This window comes from Odocoileus virginianus, chromosome 17 (genome assembly GCF_023699985.2).
Source record: "Odocoileus virginianus isolate 20LAN1187 ecotype Illinois chromosome 17, Ovbor_1.2, whole genome shotgun sequence".
Classification (NCBI taxonomy): domain Eukaryota; kingdom Metazoa; phylum Chordata; class Mammalia; order Artiodactyla; family Cervidae; genus Odocoileus; species Odocoileus virginianus.
Genome location: NC_069690.1, coordinates 17041014 through 17068440, shown reverse-complemented (window position 1 = coordinate 17068440; position 27427 = coordinate 17041014). Strand labels below are relative to the sequence as shown.

Below are 27427 nucleotides of genomic sequence, written 5' to 3'. Positions count from 1 at the left end.
AACCACCCGTGAAAGGGATCAACTCGCCTCATTGTCACATTGTATTCTAGGTACATATCAGAGTGTTTACTTTTAGGAGAGTGGTTTCCCCTAAAAGTGCTTGCTTTGAGGGGAAATTATGCATAGCAAATCACATTCCCAAATTTATTTTTTAAGCTGGTTAATTTAAATTTGGAATTCCTTTTCTCAAACAATGTTATATGGCAGCTGAATGGATCTGCCATCTCATTTAATTTGTAATGTACCATTTAAAACTGTGCCTCAAACCATCCTGTGGTGACCTTTTTGTTTTTAATTTCCAATCTTTTGTAGATGGATACTTTTGTAAAATATATTGATCACATACTTGGATGTCATGGCAATGCTAAGTTTCTGTAAAAATGGTTAAAGTCTAATTCTCAATGTCTTGCCTTGTGGAATGGTAACAGTTTCTCCAGTGATCTCAGTGGGTAGACCAGGTTTTGAATAACACTAATATAAAGTGTTTTCTGGGGTAGATCAATGCAAGGTATTTTTGTTGTTTCACAGTTGGAACCTAGGATCGAACTTCCTATAAACACAATGTAAATAATTTTAGAAGTACCACAATATAATGGGTCCTGATCCCTGACCTTAAAAATCTTACAACTCTAGGGAGGACATCATTATCCTTTTGAAAATCATTTGTTGAGTGCCTTTCTGTAAGACATTGCTAGATACACTGCTAGACACTGATATGTTAAGAGAGAATGTGTGTGAAAAAATTGTGACATGAAGTGGTAAATACAAGTGATTATAAAGGAAATTAAGCTCTGGGATGATTGGGGATGGGGTCTTTGTAGAAGGGGAAGCAAGTATTTTGATGGATTCTTTAGTATTTTACTCATGCCTCCCAATCTTCATTTTATAGATACTAGGTCACAGCTAGTAACTGGAGCCAGAATTCAAAGTTGGATTTGTGTCTATTTTATCATTCTATTCTACTTTCTTATATGAGGCTTTAGTAGTGCTAAAAAGAAATAGGAACCATATCACAGACAGCACTTAGACAAAAGGTTTGGCAGTTGGGGACCCATTAGAAAATTGGAGAAAGAAATGATTCATTTAAAATGATGTTTTAAGAAAATTAACCTGGCCTTTAGTATGTAGGTTTAACTGAAGCAACTAAGAATAGGATAGGCTGGTTGTGACTAACGAATTATCTTATAACATGTGGAAACTGGAATATTTCTCTTCGTTTTTCAGTTTTATTTTGGAGTTTAACCCGTTCTGCATTATAAGGTTTCGTTTATGGAACAATTTTTATAGAAAAATGCTAGTTATCTTTTAGTAAAATGGCTTGTAGAGTTTATAGATGTATATATACTTTTTAAAAATCAACTTGATATATAATTAATATTCAGTATAATACACTCACCTTAAGTATATAGTTTGAGTTTCGACAAATGTATACATTTGTGTAACCATAACGACAGTTAAGATATAGAACATTTTCATCACTTTGGAAAAAGTCCTTTGAGCTCATTTACAGTTTATCCTTTTAATGTACTTAAAAAAATTTTTCTTGATACTTAAGTTACAGTTACTAATTTTTCCTTTATGCTAACTCTGCTTGAACCCTCATACTTCATAGTCATTTTGTTAGTCTGTTGATATCCTAGCTTACTTTTCTTAGTACCGTTCTAGAAATGCTCTTCAGAACTCCCACCCTGTAGTTTTTTAGCATACACTTTCATGGATTATCTCACTAGAAATTAGAGACATCCTCACATCTTCTTTTGAAATATCTCACTTAACCTCCTATTGCTCTAAGACTTAGAGTTCTGGGCACAGTTATAAAACTAACCTGTTAGTAATATGTCCTCATTTCTAACCATTGCTTGTTCCTCAATGCTCTCTTACCTCAGTCTTTATATAACTGTTCCCCTCTGGTTATATGAATGCATAGATTGTCACCATCATTTAAAAAAGGTACCCTTTATTGAACCATATTGTGCTTTTACTGTTTTACTTATACTAGTGAATTTCTTGAGTAAGGGTTCAGTACTGCTTCCCTTTTCCCAACATCTGTTCTCTATAGCCCTCTATAATCTGGTGTCTGTATCACGTGACAGAAACTGTTCTGGAAAGTTATGAATGGCTCCCAATTTAAAGATAGATTGCCCTTTTCCAGTTTAAAGCTACTACAAAAGCCTGTTGATGTTTTCATTTATCCCAACTTAATAGTTTTTCCATCGTTAGTAGACAGTTTTCTAAACAAAAGGGTCATTATAGTTTATGCTTCCTTTTCATTGCTTCTAAAACTAAAAGTGAAAATGACATGTTGAATAGTAAGTAACAAATCGATAGCATATTTGTGATTGTGTATTTCATCCCTCATTAAAGTAGAAAGTGATGGTTCTACAACATTTAAGGAGGTTGAAATTCTGTAGCTTGAAAATACTAAAAACACTTTTGAATATTGAGTAGCATGGATTCAGCTATTGTTTAGAGGGATGGGAAGGGAAATCTGTCCCTGTTTTACAGGTAGAACACTAAAGCACTATAAATTATCTTGCCTCTTATTTGGTGGCCTCTTTCTGCCTTGCTTCTTTGGTGTTTTTTGTTTCTATTTGTGTGGTGTGTGTATTTCAGTGTGTATAGACCCACTGTTTTGGATGTCATACTTAAGACGGAAAGCATGGAGTCAGTGGGCTTGAATAAAGTTAAGAATTAGACCGCCAAATATTTATAAATTAGCTGAAGTAGCTTTGATTTCAGTATTATATTTAAAGTCTAAGTTATTTTTGTTATAGCATATTAAAATAGTAAAATTTTTTGTTTGTTCTGTTTAGCTTGTCAGCTCATCTGCAGCTTACATTTACTGGTTTCTTCCACAAAAATGGTATGTATTTAAAAGTAAACTTACTGGCAGTCTACAGCAGCACACCTTTGTGAGTGCAAAAAAACCCCACAAAACTGTAAATTTGTAAAATTATATTTAATGTAAAAGATGTTGATTCTGATGATTTGATTTTTCTTTAGTGGATTTCCCCAGCAATTTCAGTTATTGCTTTTGTGGTCAATAGTGGAATATGGAGGATGTAACTTATAACTCATTAAACTTTAAAAGTAGTGGTTCTTAAGTCTTAGTCTGTGTGATAACATTTTGACAGTTTGTTTGAAATACTGTGTACCTGGACCCTCTAAGGCCTCAGATCTAGTAGGGTTTTGGTGGAGTTTAGGAGTCTGTATTTTAACAAGGCATGAAGGTAATTTAGAAATAGGGTGTCTGAGAAACAAGTTTTAAGAAACTACTTTATTAAATAAAGAATGTGTATAACTGAGTCACTTTCCTGTACATCAGAGGTTGGCACAACATTGTAAATCAATTATACTGTTATAGAAATAAATAAAAAACTTAAAAGCTTTTAAAAATTGTAGGTCAACCTTATACATACATAAGATTGTGCTCAGCACCTGGTTTCCTTAGAGCTTTCTTGCTGTCCATTTATGAGTGGATTTTTAAATTGTTAAAATAATCAGTGTTTTGTGGGATCATTCTTGAAGGTAAACATTAGCTTATCTCAATAGATGAAATTCCACCTCTTAAAACTCAATCATACCTTTTAGGGCTCCAAGTATTGTGGTTAAAAAAAACTGTATAACATTATCTTACCCAACTCAGAGCCCTCATCCTTCCAAAGATTGCCAGTAGAAAATATGGAAAAGACTTAATAAAATGAAATTTCTTAGATTTTTGTCATTTTTTTATTTACACCGTTTTTCAAACTTTAAATTATAAAGATGGTGAGGATTTTAATTAATTGCCTCAGAACCTAGAATAGGGATAAACATTTTTAATTTTTTTTTTAATGACATTTTATGGAAAAACCCAAGCAAATTTTGTGGCCATCCCAGTAGAGAGATAAAACAATTGAAACGAGTACTGCTAACCAATGGGATATAAAAGGAAAATTATATAGTCTGAATGTTTCTTCATTAAAAAAAGGTGAAAGCATACTATGAAAAGTTTCAGTTGGTTTCAAAATGGATAAAATGCCTCTGGGCTTCTCCATCTTAAATTTGTGTATGAATCCTTTAATATAATCATGCAATGGAATAAAATCTTTATAAGAAACAGGTCAAGTTGTTCATCCTTGGTATTGTTTAGTAAGAAAAAAGTGTAATAATAAATAGAATGGTTATATTAGAACAGTTTGATAACTAGTCAAGTTTTTAATGTAAGAAATTTGAAGTCTGGTCATATCTGTCCTATTAGTCTGGTCGTATTAGCAGCTAATGTAACTTTAGTTTTGCCTTAGACCTGGTCTATTTTTTTTTATAGAAGTAACCTGAGTGGCATTTTCATGTTTTTTCTCCTAAATCACTTACAATCATCTCGTTATTTCTAAACATTGATTGTATTTGATCTCCTGTGGTACTTAAAAAATACATGGATTCTAATACTTTAGAAGCTCATAATTTGAATTTTATAGGTTTGTTAGCCCTTTGTTCTCAGGTACTTCTACAAACATAAATTACTCATCACTGAAATTATTGATGGATATTAATTGAATACTATTTACTAACATCATATAATTAACAGTAATTTACTTGAATTAATTAGTTGAAATAAACTGGCACATGGTATGGTAAATTTTTTTCCTGTCTACATGACAGAAAAATTCAAAAATTGCTCAAATTCACTTAAAGTTTTTGTTTTTCTTGATATTACTGGAATAAATGAGAAAGTAAACTGTCAATACTTCTATTTCCAGAAAGTAATTTCTCGTTAGAACTTTGAAATTAGTGGAAGTTGGAAAGAAGCAGATATATTGCCTCTCTTGTCTATTCAAGGTATATTTGTAGTTTTTTTAAGAAATAATATTTTTAAGAAACCAGGATAGAAAGATCAAGATCCCTAAAATATTATTTTTTCTTTTGTTTTTGAATGAATACTTGTTTAGCAGTTACTACTTAGAACTTCTTAGAATGAATACACAGATTATTAGGGTACTGTTTTCATGGTGAGTATTGTTCAGAGAGTATTTGTGTTATTGCATTTTGGACTTTTGGATATTTTGGGTATGTTAAATTATCTTTATCCTGGATACAGCTTTCAAGAGACTGATTGAAATGTATTTTATGTATATGCCCTGAGTAAGAAGAATGTTTCTAAGCAGAAAAAGTGTTGCCTAAAATTTGAGAACAAAGATTATTTTTTTGTATATGGATTCATCTATAACATATATATGTGTGTATTACTCATCTATAACATATATATGTGTCTGTATACATATATATAACATAGCAGTTCTGTATATTGTTGAAACTTAATGATAAATGAATGATAAAATATTTAAGGTTTTGGACTATTAGTGCCTTTGGGATTAAAGACAAGTTGTAGGGAAGTATTCTGGAACCTTAATTTGCAGAAGCCTTTTTTTAAAGTTCATTGACAAAGAGACTATATACCATCACTTTAAAATTAAGATTCCTAAACTCTGTAAACCAAGAGATTCTCCTAGGTAGTAAATAATATCTTGATTTTTGCTATCCCATTTAGGCTTTAAAGAAATTCTGGGGGAGGGAGGGGGGTTCATGGTGGGGAACAGATGTACACCCATGGCTGATTCATGTCAATGTATGGCAAAAACCACTACAATATTGTAAAGTAATTAGCTTCCAATTAAGATAAATTAATTAATTTTAAAATTTTTGTAATAAATGGGGAATGAATCTGAAAAAAAAAGATTCTGGGGGAAAGGTAAAAAAATAGCTCATTTTCTTGTGAAATGATAATATGTTTATATTATAAATAACTATTTTTAATAAAAATTTTATTTTTTGAATATTTTTATTTGAATTTTTTTATTTTAATATTTTTTGAAATCCTTTTTTTTTAATCCTTTCGGTTACAAGTTTTGATCAAATCAGAGAGCCTTTTAGTTTAGACATCTGAACTTTCAAAATGAAATGAAAGATAGTAACCAATTCAATTTAAACATATCTTAAACTAGGAAATTTTTCTAATAGATTTTGGGAGAAAGAAAAAAAACATTTATTTTGTGTCTTACGTCTCCTGAATTATTTCATTTATGCTTTCTACTAAAAGTTTTAACTATATTTGTTAAATTTGGAACTGATTTTGGGGAAAAGGAATGAGTAAACTTCTGAGAAGACTTCATTATAGAAAGTCTTTGTTTGAAATTCTCAGACGTCTTAGGAAAATGAGTACTATTTTTTAAAACAGATTTTGAAGTATTGTTTTTCTATTTAGATAAACCATCACAAAATTCAGAAAATGAACAAAATTCTGTCACCCTGGAAGTCCTGCTTGTGAAAGTTTGCCACAAAAAAAGAAAGGTGATGTATAAAATGATACTGGTGGATTAAATGGAATAATTTTTTTCATTAAATATGTTTATGCAAATATGTATGTTTTTAAACTATGTGGTGGTGGTTTAGTCGCTAAACCATGTCTGACTCTTTTGCGACCCCATGGACTGAAGCTCGCCAGGCTCTTCTGTTCATGGGATCTCCCATGCAACAATACTGGAGTGGGTTGCCATTTCCTTCTCCAGGGGATCTTCCCAACCCCAGGATCGAACCCAAGTTTCCTATATTGGCAGATGGATTCTTTACCATTGAGCCATCAGGAAAGCACTTTTAAACCTTAAAAGCTTTAAAATATGTTGATGGCTGAATTGTAAAATTGATAACCTCTTTTGCCAACCTTCCATGTCTTTAAGTTTTTCTATCTGACTGTAGGTATCTGCATAAAACTTTGTTATAGAAGTATGACAGTGTGGGGGAAGAAGCCAATTTTTTAGCATCTTAGGACATAAATTCAGTTGCTTCCTGCTACTCTAATCTCTTAGCTTGTTTTTTTTTTTTTTTTTTTTTTTTAACTTTAGCTATTTAAACACACTGGTATTTTAAATAAGGGCTAAGAAAGAGTTTTTCCCTAAAGGATTATCTTGTACCAATACTTTCAGGCAAAGAAATTCTGCTGCTAGCATTATCAGTCATTAACTTGTTAATATATTGCTTGAAATTTTTATTTACAACATGAAATCATTTTACCATAGAAACAAGTATTATGCTGGTTAAATTTCCTGGGCAACCCACCAAAGCCAGTAGGTTTATTTTTTAGTAGCCTTGGAAGTCCTTGGGTGTTTTAAGAATAGGAGGGACTTCCTGGCATTCCAGAAATTTAGGATACTTTCACTGCTGGGAGCATGGGTTCTGTCCCTGGTTGAGGAGCTAAAAGCCCACAAGGTGTGGGGCAAGCCCCCAAAAATGAATAAGAATGATCTGTATAGAGGTTCCTATTGCTAATTCTCTTCCAAAATCATAGTAAGATGATATGCTAAACACTGTGCTGGAGATACGGAGTAGACCAAAGTGATGGGAGATGGCAGTATAAGTGTATATTAAAAACGCTCAAGTTAATTAATAATACTCTCTAGTCCCCCAAGCCCCACACACAGTTAGTAGTAATGTGAAAATTCTTCAAGGTATATTATTGTTTAGGCAAAAAAAGAAATGACTATAACTATAGTATGATCCTTCTTGTGTTAAGAAAAGGCATAAATATTTTCTTCAAAGGATATGCACAGCCACTTGCTAATATTAGTCATCTCTAGAGTGTAGGAACTGGGGTGACGGAGACATATTTTTCCCGTTTTAACCCTTGTAGAACAGAATTTTAAGACTGTAGGCATGTATTCTGTTTGTTTTGAAACAGAAGCTACCTAAAATAACATATTGTATTTTCTTCTTATAAAGGTCTTCTGCAAAAAAAAAAAAAAAAAAAAAAAGGTCTTCTGCATCTTGCAATTTTTTGGCTTTGCTCTTTCACCATAGCCCTAGTTATATAACTACAGAACATTACTCATAAGATACAGCACATTACTCATAAGATGATTAGTATTACTTCTTATAGACAATATATTTCAATATATGGATTTACTATTTCTTAAGGTTGTTGTCAGTAGGGTTATTGTAATCATCTTTTTTCATTTCTAATGATCCTATTCGTTATTTTGTTAAAAATAGAATATTTAAGGGAAAAGTGTAGTTTACATGAGTTGTAATACTTAAGCATGGTTTTAGTTCTATATTTCTAACTTAATGCTTTAAGATGACCATCGGCTAAATATAAGATACATTTTATCATTATTTTCATTATATTGAGGAAGTCCTCAATTGTGTTAACATTTGAAAATAGTTGATTGATATTTTCTGTGCACTTCATCACAATTTTCAGACCTTCGTTTAGAATCTTAGCATGCTGTTTGGAAATCATGCCCTAAACTGTACTTCCTATAGCTGTGATTAGAGGTTTTATTATCATTCTTATCATTGCATATACATAAATAAATATAATAATCTTTGCCTTTGCAGGATGTAAGTTGTCCGATAAGGCAAGTTCCTACAGGTAAAAAGCAGGTGCCTTTGAATCCTGACCTCAATCAAACAAAACCTGGAAACTTCCCATCCCTTGCAGTTTCCAGTAATGAATTTGAACCTAGTAACAGCCATATGGTGAAGTCTTACTCATTGCTATTTAGAGTGACTCGTCCAGGAAGAAGAGAATATAATGGGATGATTAATGGAGAAACCAATGAGAATATTGGTAATTTTTATTTTAATAATTTTACTAGATTTTATTGTTGGAGATTAAGATGAACTGTAAAAATGATTGAAGTAGTACATCTTCATAGTATTCATAATTGTGTACAAAATATTTCTTTTTTAGTTATTTTAATAATTATTTAGAGGGAAAAATGATCCAGAACTAGAAGTTATTGCATGTGCTCTAACAACATGGCTTTTATTAGGAAATCTCTAATGAAATAATTAATTTTATGGTAGGTTGGCCTGGCGCTTATAATATTAGTTGTTGGGCTGTACTAGGTATTTAATTTGTAAAATTTTCATTATTGTATGGTGAAACATTTCATGTAGTAAAAAAAATATATGCATATATTGAACACTGGATGGAAAAGACTGGTATTTAAATTCGTCTCTGAGCAAATAATTCATCCCTTCCCCCAGCGTGTGAAGAATTTCATACATACAGAACATTCAGAATTTGGTAGTGAATGACTATTTATCTACCACTTAGATTCTACAGTTAACATTTTATTATGCTTACCACATATCTATCTTTCTATCCTCCACACTGTTCTGAATCCACCTTTGAGGTAACTATTCATATAACATATAGGTGCTCAGGACACAAAGATGATTAAGAAATCCAGTCCCATCTTCTGAAGGCTCATAACCTAGAATACAGAGATAAACATAAAATATAATTGCAGCTAAATGATCCATGGTATAATAGAGGTATTTTTGAAGGTTAGTGGAGAACTACCTTGACAAAAATAGTCTTTGAGTTTTGGGGCATTCTTTGAAGTTCTTGGAAAGTAACCATGAAAGAGGAGCAATTTTTTCTCCTTGCCTAGCAGGGAAGATCATTCTGAATAGAAACTAACATCTGCAAAAATGTGGGGTTAATAATGTCAATGAATATTAAAAAGTAAGAACATACACATAAGGTAAAAACACAAAATTGAAGGGTGTAAGTCTGGGTATTACAACTTCCTGTACCTCATTTGGGATAGAGTGTATGTTATGTGAAGGGTCCAAATGTCATAAATATAGTGTATTTGCTTGAATATTTGATTCATGAGTCATGTTTATCAAATTCAGATGTCAATGAAGAACTTCCAGCTAGAAGAAAACGAAATCGTGAAGATGGGGAAAAAACGTTTGTTGCACAAATGACAGTATTTGATAAAAACAGGTAATGTTGATGGACAGGCAAGGCTCCCATGTTTTAGAAATGTTTTTATTTTGAAGCAGAATATAGTGGTGATACTGTTTCTTTGCCTTTCTCTTCTTATGGATGAAAAAACAAATTTGCAATTACTAAACTTTTCTCTTTATCATATAGAAAGCAATAAACACAGATGAGTTGTTTTAATGTTCAGTTAAGATTGTTTATTCAGCAAGTATTTTCTCAGTGTCTACTTTTTTGTTAGATACTGTTTTCGCCCATGAAGAGGCAGCAAAACCCCTGCCCTCATGGAGCTTAAATTCTAGTAGAGGAAACAGGTACACTCCCCAAAATTATATCAGCTAATATACTTAGAATGCTGTGAAGAAAAATAGAGAATAAGTGGTGGTTTTATAGAGAAAGCCTCTGGGAGAAGGTCATATTTGAGCAGAGACCTGAATGAAGTGGGCTTCATGCAAATATTGAGATTATGTATTTACCTAGAGTTAAGGAAGAAAATTTTGTGTTATCATCATTGTGTGGCTCTGTGTGCATTTGACACAGAGTAGGAAGGAACACTTGGATTTATAATCATTTCTGCAGTTTTCACTTGGGAATTAAGCACCTTAGTGCCAGTGAAGAACCTCTGGGAAGCAAATGCAGTATTCTTTTTTGATACGATTAGAGGATGAAACCTGGAATATGCCATGATTTCTTGTCCTGAGGTGCTCACTGGTAGTGAACACAGTTCACTGTCAGTCAGGGATAGGGGAAAGCCAAGCCAACTAGTGTGCTTCTCATGCTCTTTAAAAAGTAGATTATTGCCTTGATATAATCCGCTTACTAGCCACCAGGGTAAAGAAAGGTTCAGGGCTTTTAATGGGAACGCAAAGGTGATTAGGAATAGTGACATTGATTTTGCTACCATATTGTCTTTGAATCTGTCACTTAATGTCAGTGACATTATTTTCTCTAAAGTCAGAAATTTGAAAGGGGTTATGTCTGTGGGAAAAGCAATTAGGATGTCATACACTGGACTTCATCAGTGTTAGTAAATGTTCTATTTTAGGCAGTGTAGGAGGAAGGGTACATTATATTCTTGGAAAAATTCTTTCTACCTTACATATGTTAACATATTCCTTGTATATTTTAAAAAAAAACGGCCTTTTTAAAATTTTTATTTTTAATTGAAAGATAATAGCTTTAAAATATTGTATTGGTTTCTACCATACATCAACATGAATCAGCTATAGGTATACATAGAAAAACTGCTTTTTAAAAAAGTACCAAGAGGAAATCATAGAATAATTTTCTCCCAACTTAAATTTTGGAAATTTTCAAACTTAAAAAAGTTGAAGGAAAAATGCAGGTAGTTAATACCCATGTACCCTTCACCTAGATTCATAGTTTGTTGACATCTTACCACATGTGCTTTATTCATGAGTATTTTTGTGATGAACCATTTGAGGGTTAGATCATGACACTTGATTCCATTTCTTATTCCTAAACTTAGCCCAGATCTCCTGAGAGCAAGGACATTAACCTCCATAACCACAATACATCTTCCATATGCAGAAAAGTTAACATGAGACAAAAATACAGTACTCTCTCCCCAGTTGCCTCGGTAATGTACTTTTCTGTTCCCTCCTCGCCGTAGTCAAGGATTGTGATCTGTAGCTAGTTGTCCATTGTGGTATATATTCAGTCTCTTTAAATTTGGAATGGTTTTCCAGTCCCCACCCCCCACTTTTTTTTCCTTCTGTGACACTTTAAGTACAGGCCTGTAGTTTTGCAGAATGTATTCCAGTTTGGACTTCTGTGATGGTTTCAGATTTAGATTCTGGTTAAACATTTTGGGCAGGAGCACTCATTGATGATGTGCACTTTGTGCTTATCACAGACTCAGCTGATACTTGGTTTGGTCACTTGGTTAAAGTGGTATTCATATTTCTCCCTTGTAACAGTACCAAGTATGGATTAATGAATTCCACTTTTATTCAGTCTGTTTTATTTTTATTTTTTTAAAGGTTTACTTATTTATTTAGTTGTGCCTGGTCTTAACTTGCCCTGTGTGGGAACTTTCATTGCAGCACGTGGGATCTAGTTCCCCAACCAGGGATTGAACCTGTGCCCCCTGCTTTGGGAGCACAGAGTCTTAACCACTGAACCACCAGGGAAGTCCCCTGTTCAGTCTGTTTTAATCTATTTCTGTTGCTATTTTAATGTTCAAATTGTCCTAAATTTGGTCAGGAGGAGCTCTGGAGCTCTAAGCAGGTTCGTAAGTCCCTTTGACTTATTTTTATTTATTTCTTTGTTTTCTGGAGTATTCTAGATATTCCAGGCTTTACATTCTCCTTTTCCTACCTCTTCTCTGGAATTGGCTCTTTCTTCAGAGTCATGGTTCCTTTTAGTAAAGGAAAAATATTTGCCAGCCAAGATCTGGGGATTAGATGTTTAAAAATTTGTTTTATAATCTCTGAGAAGTTAAAGTCCCCTTGAGTAAAATTCAAAAGCCATGTGGAAAAATAAGAATATGGAGCAAAATAAAAAACTTCTTTAAAAAAATGGGCTTCCCTTGAGGCTTAGAGGGTAAAGCGTCCACCTGCAATGAGGGAGACCTGGGTTCAATCCCTGAGTTGGGAAGATCCCCTGGAGAAGGAAATGGCAACCCACTCCAGTCCGCTTGCCTGGAAAATCCCATTGACGGAGGAGCCTGGGAGGCTGCAGTCCATGGGGTCGCAAAGAGTCAGACACGACTGAGCGACTTCACTTTGCTTTCCTTTTGAAAACAAAAACACCATCATAAGCCAAGTTGAAATAAAAATGACAAGTCGGAGAAAATTAATTTGAATTCACAATATGTAAATATCAATGGATACCTCATTCCTCTAATATATACAGATCATATTAAGTAAAAAGGAAAACACAGCAGATCAATAGAAGAATGAGGAAGGGATATCATGAAAATATTTATAAGAAAAGAAAGTATATGTGGTTTTTAAACAACTAAAAGGTAAAACATCTGAATATAAAAGTGCATTGAAATGTCATTTTTTTCACTTACCAATTTCACAGATATCAAAAAACTTGGTAAAAGCCTCATCAAGTACTGTTAATGAGGCTGTGGGGGAAAAGGGACTCTTCATACATTACAAATAGAGTAAATTGGATTGTAGCCATCAAATGTACAACCATGAAACAGAATGTTATGTAGCCAGGTAAACCTGTGAGGAGAGCTCCTTTCCATTTTAGAAGAACATTACTATCTATTCAGACTAATAAAATCAGCTTTAAAAATACTAAGCTGATATATTGAAGTAGAAAAAAATTGAAGTAGCACAACATAAAGATAATTCTTAAGTTCTTGAAATCATTTTCTATTAAATGAAACTTTAGAGCCAAACTATCTGTATTGTATTGCTAGCTCTGGCCACTCACTGTGTCATCTTAAAGCAAGTTATTTAACCCTCTCTATGCCCCCGTTTCCTCTTCTCAACAGTGGAGTAATAGCATCTACTTCATAGGGTTGTTGGGAAGATTAAATGAACCATGTAAATACAGTCTTTAAAATAGGGCCTGGCACATAGTAAGCACTCAATAAATGTCAGCTAATATCACCTAAGAGAATTTCTCTAAGACTGATGAGGAGATGCCAGATTCTTGATATACAGTTAATTATTGGGTATGGTTGGAGAATGGTATTTAGGTTAGTAGTGTTACCAGTGTTTAATGGTATGGAAAAAATAAAAAACTATATACACACACAAATATGTACACACACATTAAAACTGTACTGTGAGTATGGGTTTAATTTAATTGCTTCTTTGATTCAACCAGTATCTACATATTCATTCACCTGTGAAATGTTTATTGAGCACCTATATGTGCCAGGTGCCCCCTTAGGATCTTACAATTATCCAATTTGTCATTATAATCATCAGTTTGCTGACTCAAGAATTCTAGTTCAGGTATTTATTTACAATAAGTAAAGATAACAGACATAATTCTTAGTGGCTCCCTAAGGCAAGTATTAAAACACTGTTGTTATTTCATTTCTAAAAGTATAAAGCCTGCACACATGCTTTATACTTAATATTTAAAACTTCCTAAGTTTTAAGACCATAAGCATATTATAATTTAAATGTTTAAAGTTAAATCTGAGTAGCTACAGTAATGAAATAATTCTCTAGTAATAGTTATTAGTACAAATCATTAAAAAAATTTTTGGCCAGGAATGGAGTGTAGGTATATTTTTAAACCTTGTTGTAAATGTGAGCTAGGTTATAAATTTAATAAATGCTTTTGAATATAAATCTAAAGATGTAGAATTTGTGTACTTACAATAATACTCAGGTTACTTTAAAGTGTATGTGTTTGTCTAACAGGCGCTTACAGCTTTTAGATGGGGAATATGAAGTAGCCATGCAGGAAATGGAAGAATGTCCAATAAGCAAGAAAAGAGCAACATGGGAGACTATTCTTGATGGGAAGGTATGGACTACTCAGAAGACTGAGCACGTTATAGTTATAAACTCCCATTTCTGATGTTTTTTTCCCCGAATGCAAATTCATGTTGAAAGGAATTCACATTGGAAGGAAGAGTCCTTTTTTTAATACCTTGAAAAACACAAATCAAAATTATCTAGTCAGAGTATTTAATGGAAGGCAACATCCTTGGAGCCAGACCACCAGGTTCAAATCTCCACTCGTAGCTATGTGGCATCTGGCAAGTTACTTAATCCTGTGTGTCTCAGTTTTCTCATCTGTAAAGCAAGGCATAGAATTGATGAATTAAATGAAATAATTAATGAAAGATGCTTAGCACCGTGCCTGGCATAAAATAAGTGCTCAATAAATGTTAACTGATATTTTAAATACCATTCATAGTAACAGCAGGTAACATCTGACTAATAGGAAATCTTCAAATCTTAGATGAAGCAGGCTTAAAATAACTTTTAAGAGACTTAAAAATAGGCATATGTACATTTCTTGGATAGGCAGACAACAGAACCAGCGTCATTTGTTTCTAAATATATTAGATCAGTGTAGCAGCACAAGCAGAATCCTGAAAGGATTTTTTTTTTTCCTTAAGCCTTAAAATTAGTCTAAAGTTAACCTAAAACAGTGTGTAATAGTACTACGGAAAATTACGGAAAAGTTTTCTGAGAACCTTTACTTTCCAGATAACAATAAAAGAACTTAAATTTATGGTACAAGTATATAGATCAGCACATCACTGAAGCATAATCTTGAAATAGTTTTGAGTTTAATCTGTGATAAAATTGGTGTTAGATCTGTGTGGGAAAGATAAACCATTCATTATCTGTGTGACAGAATTGCTCTCTAGCCATCTGGAAGTAAATTTAGACCTAATACATTCCAGGAGGCTCATAAATGTAAATGTAAAAATTAACACTACATAGCTTCAGAAAAGACAGGTGAATATTAATATAATCTTGCTATTAGAAAAGCCCTTCTAGGTGTGATACAAAAGCTAGAAAGTGTAAAATAAAAACTAATTAAAACGAATCGTTTCTATACTTTAAAAATCTTAAGTTAAAACCAAATGACGGACTGGGGCAAATATTTGTAACATACAGAAGGCTAATATGAATATGCAGTTAATAAAAAGATAAGCAATCTAATTAGGAAAAATGGATAAAGAACAGTCTGACAGGTCTTAAGCAACAGATACAGATGACTAGTAAGCTTTTTAAAAAGATACTCAACTTTACTAGTATTCAAAGACACAAAACAAAATCAGATTAGTAGCTTTTGATTACTAGTTGTGACAACAGTTAAAAGAGGTTGACAGTTTCTAGTTGGAGATGTGAGGACATATATTCTCATAGAATGCTTTAAGTTAAGAATAAGTTGATACAACTTTACTGGAGGCAAGATGACAATATAAATGAAAATTTTAATTGTGTATATAGTCATTAACAATTTGATATAACAGTTTACATTTTACAATTTTGTCACAAGGTAGTAACTAGATAACTGAAAAGATCTAGGTAACAAGTCTTGCCTGAAATTTTTAAATAGTGAAAAATTGGAAACACCTGAACTCTTAAAATGATAGCCATTAAAAAGGGCAATATTTTGACAAGATTTCCATGATATTCAGTTTTTACATAACACATACAACCACCTTTTCTAAAATTAAGCATAAATAGTGGTTACCTTCAGGTGATGGGATTTTAAATAATTTTTATTTATATGTATCTACAGTGCTTGAATTTTCTGCAGGTATTTGGTGTTTTTATGTTTCAAAATTTTTAAAGTCTTAATTTATCCTTGAGAAAATAGGATTGTTTATGAGTTTCGAGGTTTTTCCAAGAAATTGAGACAATATTAAATTTCTTTTTTAAAGTTTAAGTTTCTTCATGAGAAAATAGTATTATTATATCATATAACGAGTATGAGTTTATATGCATGCTGCAGTCCATGGGGTTGCAAAGAGTTGGACACGACTGAGCAACTGAATTGAACTAATATATGAGCTTGGGGGTTTTCCCAAGAAATTGAGGTATCCTTTTAAGTCAGGTCATATAGATTTGCTTCTTTTTAACAGCTCTATGTTACTGTTTTAAGTAAATGTCCCATAAGTTGCTAAACTAATGTCACTTAAGTTGATAATTCAATTAATTTTTTTAACATTTTAACAAATGTTGTGAGTATACTTGTACTCACTTGTACGTGTATCTTTTTGCATTGCAAGTAGTTTTACAAGATAAATTCCTAGATACAGACTCACTATGTCAGAATTGGTTTATATGATTACCCTTTCACTTCACTTCTGTCTAAAATTACAGTTTTAAAAGGATTATTTGTAATAAAGATGTAGAAGGAGATTAGACAGTAAAATAGAAAACCATTGAAGATTTCTATCAAAAGGAATAGCATGAAAGCATCTTTGACAAAAATTACTTGGTCTCCTGAATATGGATTGAGAAGTAAGAACTAGAAGCAGAAAGAGCAGCTGGGATACTGCTCTCTAGTAGTATGATACTGTAGTAAGAATCTACATGTGGTAATTATATGAGAATAGCAAGAATAGGTTTCAAATGTAATTCTGAAATTTTTAGTTTAGGGTCACTGCTGCTGCTGCTGCTGCGTCGCTTCAGTCGTTCCGACTCTTTGTGACCCATAGACAGCAGCCCACCAGGCTCCCCTGTCCCTGGGATTCTCCAGGCAAGAACACTGGAGTGGGTAGCCATTTCCTTCTCCTTTAGAGTCACTAGTAGAATGATAATGCTTGGGACAAAAATAAGTGTACTTGAGAAGAAAAGATAATAGATTCATGTCTAAACATATTTTAGTTCAGGATGACTTGGATATCCAAGTAACAATGTTTAGAGCTCTAAGTGTAAAGGAGGGAGAAGCAATTTGGGAATAATCTAATAGGTAAATCCTTGAGGACAGGTGAGAGATTGGGGCTTGTGGCTAAATGTTAGCTAGGAATTAATTAAGGAGACCAAGCGAAGAGTGGTTTTGTAAGTGATTGGATGTGGAGGAGGAAAGCTTCAGTGTCCTAAAATTCAGAGAAGCAAGGGCAGTCGTTAGTGAAGCTGAGAAGTCAAAAATTATTCATTGCTAAAACCATTCAATTCAGTCAAAAGTAATTGGTCGTCGTTAGAGAAGTTGCAAACTGGCAGGCTTTGGGTACCATAGTTTTTGTTTGTTTTTTTTTTTAATTTGTTAGTTACCAGCAAATAAAAATGGGAGTATTTTTCATGAGAACTTAGTTAAAAAAAGTCTGAAAATCTGGCTGTATTGGGCCAGTGTTTGTATGGGGAACCAGTTTAGCAGTTGCCAGTCTGAGCCCTCTAGTACTATATACAGTCTTTACTGCGCCTTACATTTATTATTTTATTTCCCTGGCTATCCATGTAGGCATTTGGGGGTTTTTAAAGGAAAAATCTGTTGATTGAAGTCAATGCCACATTAATATGTCATAATAAGTGGTTTTTTTTTTTAACTCCTACAATTTCTCTCAATTCATTTTTTGGGATCTTCACTGTTTCCATGTTTTTTCTTTTTTAGAGACTGCCTCCATTTGAAACATTTTCTCAGGGACCTACGTTGCAGTTCACTCTTCGTTGGACAGGAGAGACCAATGATAAATCTACTGCTCCTATCGCCAAACCTCTTGCCACTAGAAATTCAGAGAGTCTCCATCAAGAAAATAAGCCTGGTTCAGTAAAACCTACTCAAACTATTGGTATGAAGACTTTGCTGTCAAAATAATGCTTTGTAGAGTTAGGACTTAGGTTTTAGATTAATTTGTCTTTTGCTCCAGTAATCTTTGGAAATAATATTTGACTTACTAGACACATTATGAGTAAATTACTGTTCTCCTAAAGTTTTGTGATGAAGTGTTAATCAACAGTACTTTATTCACTAGAGGTATGTGGGAATTTTGGAGATTTTTTATTTTTTAAATTTTATTTTTTTTAATTTTAGAATCATGGTATAATATATACCATATATTACATACTATCTTCATATGAGGTCTATAGATAGCTTTATGTCAATTTAGGATAAGTTTTTCCATTAAATAAATTTGTCCCAAACTCATGAGAAAATGATTGGTTTTCAGAGCTTTGTAGTTTGAAATTGCAGCTATAAAGGGCTTTGAAACTATGTGCTTTTTCAAATTTACGTAGAAATTTGTTGATGTTATAGAACTGACTTAACCATTTAAGAATATTTGAACAATTTGGGGACTGGAAGAGGATTATTATAACCTGAATTTTATCAGGTTAAATTTTGTAAATTTTTAAGAGGAGAAACACTTACAAATTGTAGCAGTTAGCTCTGTTGGGTTAAGGCCCAGGTTGCAGCATTTTCATTTTTTATCTGCTTGATGAGAACACTGTCCTTGACCTGAGAGTATCCATGTGTTTCTATCTAAGACTGCTTAAGGCAGAGGGGAGCGGTCTTTGACATATACCACTCAAGTCCGTCCATTAGCTGTGTGCAAGTCACGTAGTTAGAGTCAGTTTCAGGAGATGTAAGAAATGACACATGTCAGGGGAAAGATTTTCCAAGGAAATAGTAGTCTGGGCACTTCTCAAAGTGTTCTGTGGCCAAATACTAGTAAAAGAGTTTCCAAGAAACGGAGAAGAAAAGATTTTTACAAAGTTGTACATATGAAATGATTACTTACGTCAGGAGAAATACAAATTTTCATTTTTAAGTCAGTAAAATAATAATACACCAAAATTATTAATAATGATTATGTTTTGGATTTGGAATGATATTATTACAGTCATTTTCATTTAATTTCTGTTAAACCAGTATTTAGTGGATGTCTGCTCACTGGTGTGCACTGGGAATACAGAGACCAATCAGAACCTTCTTCTGGCCTCAGGGTGCTTAAAGCAGTCCAGTGACTGTGCATAGCTACGTGGGGTTAGTTTTAGATGTTTTAGAACATGATAGGTGTCCTAATGCTTTAGGACATTTTAATGAGGGGAAATAAAGGGATCCTACCAGTAAAGACCTTAGTATCTGGTTAGGTTGCTGATAAAGGGATTGTTCCCCTGAAATCAGTGGAGGGTGAGAACAAACATTGTATTAAATGCCACAAGAAGAATTTTGTGAAACCTTTATTAATTATGTTCACAGCAGATATTATTTCACTTTTTAGAAGCAAGTATTTTCATTAAAAGTATATGTTTTCAGCTGTTAAAGAATCATTGACTACAGATCTGCAAACAAGAAAAGAAAAAGATACTTCAAATGAAAACCGACAAAAATTAAGAATATTTTATCAGGTAAACATAGCTGACCCTTTTTTTAAGTAATCATGAGATACCTTTGTTTTGCATGTTCTATCTATCTGAAATAATTTGGCATATTTAAATAAAAAGAATGCCTCTGACTTGATTTTCCTTTTATATTGTTTTAATTATGTTTAAAGTTGATATTGAAACAAAATATCTTGAGACATGTAAGTTGGAGATGTGCTGTTCTTTTTCTTTTTTGTTATCTTTAAAGTTCCTTTATAACAACAATACAAGACAACAAACTGAAGCAAGAGATGACCTACATTGCCCTTGGTGCACCCTGAACTGCCGCAAACTTTATAGCTTACTTAAACATCTTAAACTCTGCCATAGCAGATTTATCTTCAATTATGTTGTAAGTAGCTTTTCATTTTTTTCACTACTATACCTTATGATACAATTTGGCTTTCAGAAATTGTACTTTGTGCAGAATGCCAAAGTTTCTACATTGAATGGATTGTTTATGGATGAATTATGGTGAATGATTCAGTGTTTGTGTATATTTGCACAGTGCACCTCTAATGACTCACATAATCCTCACCCCAGCTCTTTGAATTAAGTGGTAATTTCCTTATCCTTGCTCAGACAAGAAATAATTTGTACAGTTACCAAGCCAGTAAATGGCACAGCCAGGATATTAACACGGATCTTTTTGACTCCAGATCTTTTGGCTTCCTGTTCACCATGCTGGTATGCCTGGCTTATTTTAGTTTTCAAAACATTTTAAGAATCCACAAGTACGCTTTAATTAATCAAGTTGGAAGAATAGGTATTTAAGACAGGATAATTAATACTTTATTTTTCTAATCACCTTGCCATTTTTGTTGCAGTATCATCCAAAAGGTGCTAGGATAGATGTTTCTATCAACGAGTGTTATGATGGCTCCTATGCAGGAAATCCTCAGGATATTCATCGCCAACCTGGATTTGCTTTTAGTCGCAATGGACCAGTAAAGAGAACACCTATCACACACATTCTTGTATGCAGGTAGGTAAAAAGGTCATGTGGCAAAAGTTTATTCTCTGACTTTATTGATGTTTGAGGAATAAAGGGAAGCCAGTCGAAACTACTCTTTAGGTGGCAGTTCTTATCAGTGTTAACACTAAGTCTCGGGTGGCACACTGCTTTGTAACCCTCGCTGGCTCCTGTTGTTACAGCGGTTTTCTCACTCCTCCTCACAGCTTTTTCCTGTGTTAATGTGGCTACTGCTCTAGTGGTGATAGGGGGATTAAAGTGTCTCCCAGCAGAAATTTCTGTGTGCATGCCTAGGTAGAAACCTCTGCAAGAGAGGAATGTACACTGAGTAGTGTGAGCCCTCTGTTACTTAATATGACATCAACATTTCTTTTCATTAGGCCAAAAAGAACAAAAGCAAGTATGTCTGAATTTCTTGAATCCGAAGATGGAGAAGTGGAACAGCAGCGAACATACAGTAGTGGACACAACCGCCTATATTTCCATAGTGATACTTGTTTACCACTCCGTCCACAAGAAATGGAAGTAGATAGTGAAGATGAAAAAGACCCTGAATGGCTAAGAGAAAAAACCATTACTGTAATTATTACTGTTCTGTTGCTATTACCATCATCATCATTATTGACAATGATTTTACAGTTTTATGATGAAATGATTTTGTTAGAAAACTAATCACTTTAATATGAATTAAATTTTTGATTTAATGTTGAGCATTTTTTTTAAATTAAGGAATTCAGGAATTACAATTTTTGTAATTGTGTCATTTTAATAGTTACAAACTAAAGGAAACACAGGTTTTCTTCTTGTGATTTTGTGTTTTTTCATTTTATTTAAAGGCAACTATTTCATAACTAAGAATTTCCCTTTTAAAATTACCACTTAAATAGATGTTGGAAACATTGCTGCTTTGCTATATAAATAAGTCATGGTAGTTTTAGTTACAAAAATTCTGTTTTTAACATTCTCACAATTTTTCTTAGAAATAACAATTATATTTATTCTGCACCTAATAGATTTTTTTTTCCTCTTTTTTTCTAAAAGCAAATTGAGGAATTTTCTGATGTTAATGAAGGAGAGAAAGAAGTGATGAAACTATGGAATCTCCATGTCATGAAGCATGGGTAGGGTGTTTCTAGATTTAAATATTCCATTTCCTTTATGTTCTTTTTGTTGCTTCACATTCTGTAAATCTGTGTTAGGATCTTACTTAAAATTTAGGTATAATTTGTCCTAAATATCCTAATTCAACTATTAGAAAAAGGGTTATCTTCAGAGAATGTTTAAGTAAGGTGCTAGCTCCATCTAACAGCAGGTTTTTAGTTAATGATTTTTAATAACCCAGCTTTTATTCCTTTTATTGCTAGGGAATACATAAATAATATACCGTGTGCTACACACCTGGAAATCCTGAAAACCATAACAAAATTATTAACAAAATTTTTAACTGCTTTATTATTCAGAATAAAATATAAACAACTAGCTTTTCTGATTTCTTACTGCCATTGATAAAGCTGAGGGTAGAACAGTCCTGATTTCCTGTGCCTTTGGGGCTGAAGCGTTGTTTTTCCTCCTGTACCTCTGCTTCCTTGTGTGAACTATTTACCTGTCAGCGCATAGATCCTTCTCTACCTTCGCTAGTATTAGACCCTCAAATAGGCTTTCTTTGATAGCACATACATCTAAGGTTTTTTCCTTTAAAGGTTAAGTGAGTGCTCGCTTCAGCAGCACATATACTAAAATTGGAATGATACAAAGAAGATTAGCAAGGCCCCTGCGCAAGGATGACATGCAAATTCGTGAAGCGTTCCATATTTTAAAAACAAAATAAAAAATAAAAAAATAAAGGTTAAGTGAAATAAATGGGAAGGAGCGCTTTTTTCCTTTACTCTTGGGGAATGGAGAACTTAAGTGTTTTAAGTTCTAGTTCAGATGACCGGATGCATCGCTTATAGCCTTTTTTTTGTAAACTGCCTTGAGCTAAGAATAGTCTTCACATTTTTAGTGGGTTGTAAAAAATCAAAGAGGAAGACAATAGAGATTACATATGGCTTGCTAATTCGTTTCAGTTGTGTCCAACTCTTTGTGACTACGGACTGTAGCCCACCAGGCTCCTCTGTCCATGGGATTCTGCAGGCAAGAATACTGGTGTGGGTTGCCATGCCCTCCTCCAGGGGATGTTTCCAACCTAAGGATCAAACTCGCATCTCTTAATGTCTCCTGCATTGGCAGGAGGTTTTTATTTACCACTAGCACCACCTGGAAAGCCCACATATGGCTTGCAAAGCCTGAAATACTTACTGTTTAGCCTTTTACAGAAAATGTTTGCCTCATCCCTGGTCTAGTCATTAAAACTCAGTTATGAGTAAATATATATGTGGAGGCTTGGCTGTAATCTCTTTCTCCTTTTGTCCTAATATGCCAGTTTCAAGAGAGAATTTTAGTCAAATTACTTGAGTTATATTTTAATTCCTGATCCAAATCTGTCAGCATAAGAACTACTAGGTTCACTATAGACTGGTATTACAAAGTGTCAGGTAGTTGGTAAACTCTCTGTATTTTTTCAGATCTGCAATCAGGCTTTTACATTTTACAGATTCTCTTTTGAGTCTCAGTGGGTAATTGACCATCCATCTCCTATTTGGTTTAATTTGGTTCTCTCAGATTTTATTCCTTGCCTTCCACCAAAACAGTCACCCTATACCACAATTGTTCTGACATCTTCATTTTTTCAAGTTTACCATGAACCGAAAGTGTGTAGAAACACTGCTTCTGAAATAGGAAACAGAGAATAGTGTTATACACTTAATGAAAGTGGAGTGGCAAGAGAAGATATTTTACACTTTTAACTGCTAACTTCCTAATTTCATTAGGAAAAACAGAAATGACATCTGTTTAAGCTCTGGTTAAATTAAACCTCTTTAAATTTCTTAAAATGGTAAGTTCATTCAGGTGATTGAATCTCAGATTCACTGTAGTTTTACTAGTTAAATCATCACTTACCTAGATATAGCCTTATTGTCCTGTAATAGTTATCACTGTGGCCTTTGACAGAAATACTTTGTATTATTGTTGATGTGTTTGTGTTTTTGTTAAATAGGTTTATTGCTGACAATCAAATGAATCATGCCTGTATGCTGTTTGTAGAAAACTATGGACAGAAAATAATTAAGAAGAATTTATGTCGAAACTTCATGCTTCATCTAGTCAGCATGCATGACTTTAATCTTATTAGCATAATGTCAATAGATAAAGCTGTTACCAAGCTCCGTGAAATGCAACAAAAATTAGAAAAAGGAGAATCTGCTTCCCCTGCAAATGAAGAAGTCACTGAAGAACAAAATGGGACAGCAAATGGATTTAGTGAAATTAACTCAAAAGAGAAAGCTTTGGAAACAGATGGTGTCTCAGGGGTTTCAAAACAGAGCAAAAAACAAAAACTCTGAAAAGGCTTAACCCCACATTATGGACAAACACTGAAATTTCATTCTAGGGAATTCAGCCTCTAGGATTTATTTGTGTTTTTAATCATAAGTTCCAAACAGGCACTGTCAGATGAAGTAAATGATTTCAACAAGGATATTTTTAATCAGGGTTCTACTTCACTTCAGTATGCAGCATTACCCACATATCAGTTTTATTGATGTCATTAAAATATTCTCAAGTTGGAGCATGAAAAGCAATACCTTAAAGTATTTTTAACTTCAACAATTGTCTTATGAAATATACTGAATTGATAATCTAGAAATTATTTCATATTTATAATGTGTTGGGTTTTTTTTTTTTTTTTTGGCATTTGTGACTGACTGTTTTTCTACTTTGTAATTGTGAGACATTTTCTTGGGGAGGGAAAATTAGAATGTGATTCCCTTTTTTAGAATCTGAAGATTTTTGTGAAATTATGTTGCAGTACTGTTTGCAATCAGACCTTAATCCTTGACTTTGAAATCATTTATCAATTTGGAATGAAAAATTACAATATAAGGTATTTTACATTATGTGAGTTCATTTTACAATTTAAAAATAGCACTTCTTCATCTTATGCCTGTTTGAGAACATGTTAATTTTTCACATTTTTGTCGGTGAAATGTCAATGTTGGCTTCTAAGGTTACTGACCATCCATTTGTTTTTATGTGGATAATTTTAGTGCATTGCTCACCCAGTATATTTTTTTAAACTTGAACATTTTGCTGTTTTTTTTTTTTTTTTCTTCTTTCCCAATTAGGTAATCACATGGAAGATTCAGCTGTCCACATTTGTTCATTAGGATTGTAAACCAAGGGAAGAACGAGTTTAAGATTTTTAAGATGCCACTTTTGAGGGAGGAAATGTTCTATAAAAATGAACCAGAAAATGATGTAACTTTTTTTTTTTCTTTGCAAGGATGTCTTCGTAATGTATTTCATGATTAGAATATCCAATACAGATAAGCTGACTTGAATCGTTCTGAGCAATTTTGCCCTGTGTTATATGTGTCTCATGCACATATTTACAGTTGGATTTTCTCCAACAGAAAGTGGTTTCACTACTGGCACATTAACAAGCACCAATAGATTTTTAGTCCAACTCCAAGCACTGTGGTTGAGTAACATCACCTCAATTTTTTATTATCCTTAAAGATAATTGCATTTTCATATTCTTTATTTATAAAGGATCAATGCTGCTGTAAATACAGGTATTTTTAATTTTTTTAATTTCATTCCACCACCATCAGATGCAGTTCCCTATTTTGTTTAATGAAGGGATATATAAGCTTTCTAATGGTGTCTTCAGAAATTTATAAAATGTAAATACTGATTTGATTGGTCTTTAAAATGTGTTTAACTGTGAGGCTATTTAACTGATAGTGTGGATGTGATTTGTCATCCAGTATTAAGTTCCTAGTCATTGATTTTTTTTTGTGTGTTGGAAAAAAAATAGGAAAGAGGGAAACTGCAGCTTTCATTACAGACTCCTTGATTGGTAAGCTCTCCAAATGATGAGTTACAGTAAACTCTGATTATGCCTCTGCATAGTGGATTTTGAGCATTTCTCTCGGGCTTTAATTTGCTAAAGCTGTGCACATATGTAAAAAAAAAAATAGATTATTTTAGGGGAGATGTAGGTGTAGAATTATTGCTTATGTCATTTCTTAAGCAGTTATGCTCTTAATGCTTAAAAGAAGGCTAGCATTGTTTGCACAAAAAGTTGGTGATTCCCTCCCCCAAATAGTAATGAAATTACTTCTGTTGAGTAAACTTTTTATGTCATCTTATAATAAAAGCTGAAAAAATCCCTTTGTTTCTATTTATGAAAAAAAAAAAAGCTTTTCTATATGTACCCTTGATAAGAGATTTTGAAGAAATCATGTAAGATGATAAAGCATTTGAATGGTACAGTAGATGTAAAAAAAAAATTCAGTTTAAAAGAATGTTTGTTTTTACATTAAATGTTTATTTGAAATCAAATGATTTTGTACATAAAGTTCAATAATATAAAAGATGCATTGTTTTGTTTTTTCTTATATGCATTGTTAATACACACACAAAAATTTTGGCTTGGCTAGGATAGGAAATATCCAAAAAAGTGTATCCATCAGAGCAAATAAGTTGAGAAAATGTGAAATCCTGCTTTTAGTTCTAGTAATAGCAGTTGCAACTAGTATGTTATACTGTCACATAAAAAATATTTTAAAATTTATAGTCTAAGGTAATGTCAATATTAATTGCCCTAAAGCAATTCACCTTTGGTTTTTTCATTATCTTTTGAATGAAAAAGAATTTATGTTGGCTTTCAAAAAACCATATAGTGAGACACAAATAATTATAAAATAATATATTCTGTGAGGTCAGTGGTTGAAATTAATTTAGAAGAATTGAAGAAAATGTTACTGAAGTGTTGACAGTTCCACTGTGCTTGGTTTATTTACAGGAAATAGCTTGCCTGTACACGTGTGTGTTCTTTGAGCTGAGAGCCTCTGGTTCCAAAGCTCACTCTGTTTCTTTAAACACCTGCTTCCTTTTCATTAGACTGCTGAGTCAGCCTCAGTGGCCTTAGTAGTGACTCATGGTCTTCCTTGGTGTTCAGATATTTGTAACATAAACTGAAAGCCTTAGATGCCATGCTAACTAAGCATTTGGATTTCAGGCAATAAGTATTTGGAGATTTACTACACAGACATGACACAAACCAGTCTGTGTCATAGGTGAGCCGTGGCTCCAAGAATCTGGGAGGGGAGAAGCTTTCCACGGGGAGAAGCACAGGGATGCTGCGGGAGTCCTCCAGGTGAGATACCCGACTAAATAATAGAACTCTGCCCATTGTGAGATAAGTGCCCAAGAAGACACCATGGTGTTTCAGTATGAAGAAATTAACCAGCAGTGACAAAGCCAAGGGAAGAAGAGTTTCATAAAGGAAGCTGTCCTGTAACGGAAAATGAGTTTGAGACAGCAACTTCAAGGGTAAAGTAACAGAAAACAGGTTTGAGGAGTTTAGTGTTAATAAATGGAAAATGAGTCGGAAAAGTTTTATCATGAACATGCGGGAAATGGGGCCATTGAAAGAGGAAAACAGGCAGAGAGACTGGGGAGAGTGGATAGGAAGGTTGAGCCTGCAGACTGGAAGACAGAAGACCAAAGATACACATTACCAGAAAAGGAAAGAATGAGATCAGGAACACAGGTGGATTCAGCTTGCTAAAGATGAAAGACTGCTGACAATACTGTTGGTAAAAAACAGTGAAGTGGGTACTCATGACATTTCTGGTGGGGAAATAAGTTAGTACAACCTCTACAGAGAGTAATTTGGTACTTTCCATTGAAGTCATAATGTGTTTAACCTTTGCCCCAACAATTTCATCTTCAGGAATTTAATCTGACAGATAAACTGGGGCACGTGTAAATTGACAAACTGACCACTGTTCAGCAGATTAG

General features: G+C 33.4%; 1 protein-coding gene and 1 non-coding gene across 3 annotated transcripts in view; both read left to right on the top strand.

The window, feature by feature from the left end:
- SUZ12 (SUZ12 polycomb repressive complex 2 subunit) overlaps window positions 1-25995 on the top strand; it is a 38464-nt gene extending 12469 nt beyond the window's left edge. For both annotated transcript variants that reach the window (XM_020898376.2, XM_020898368.2), the window contains 12 exons: window positions 2814-2863; window positions 6242-6327; window positions 8371-8602; window positions 9682-9775; window positions 14134-14239; window positions 17795-17972; window positions 19439-19530; window positions 19754-19897; window positions 20373-20530; window positions 20899-21097; window positions 21560-21639; window positions 23616-25995. In XM_020898376.2, the coding sequence (XP_020754035.1) occupies window positions 2814-2863; window positions 6242-6327; window positions 8371-8602; window positions 9682-9775; window positions 14134-14239; window positions 17795-17972; window positions 19439-19530; window positions 19754-19897; window positions 20373-20530; window positions 20899-21097; window positions 21560-21639; window positions 23616-23961 (1765 nt within the window). In that variant the 3' untranslated portion in view covers window positions 23962-25995. The remainder of the gene's footprint in view (window positions 1-2813; window positions 2864-6241; window positions 6328-8370; window positions 8603-9681; window positions 9776-14133; window positions 14240-17794; window positions 17973-19438; window positions 19531-19753; window positions 19898-20372; window positions 20531-20898; window positions 21098-21559; window positions 21640-23615) is intronic.
- LOC139039242 (U6 spliceosomal RNA) lies at window positions 22228-22334 on the top strand. Its single transcript, XR_011492565.1, has one exon. It is a non-coding gene; the product is annotated as a U6 spliceosomal RNA (small nuclear RNA).
- Window positions 25996-27427: the final 1432 nt, after the last annotated feature.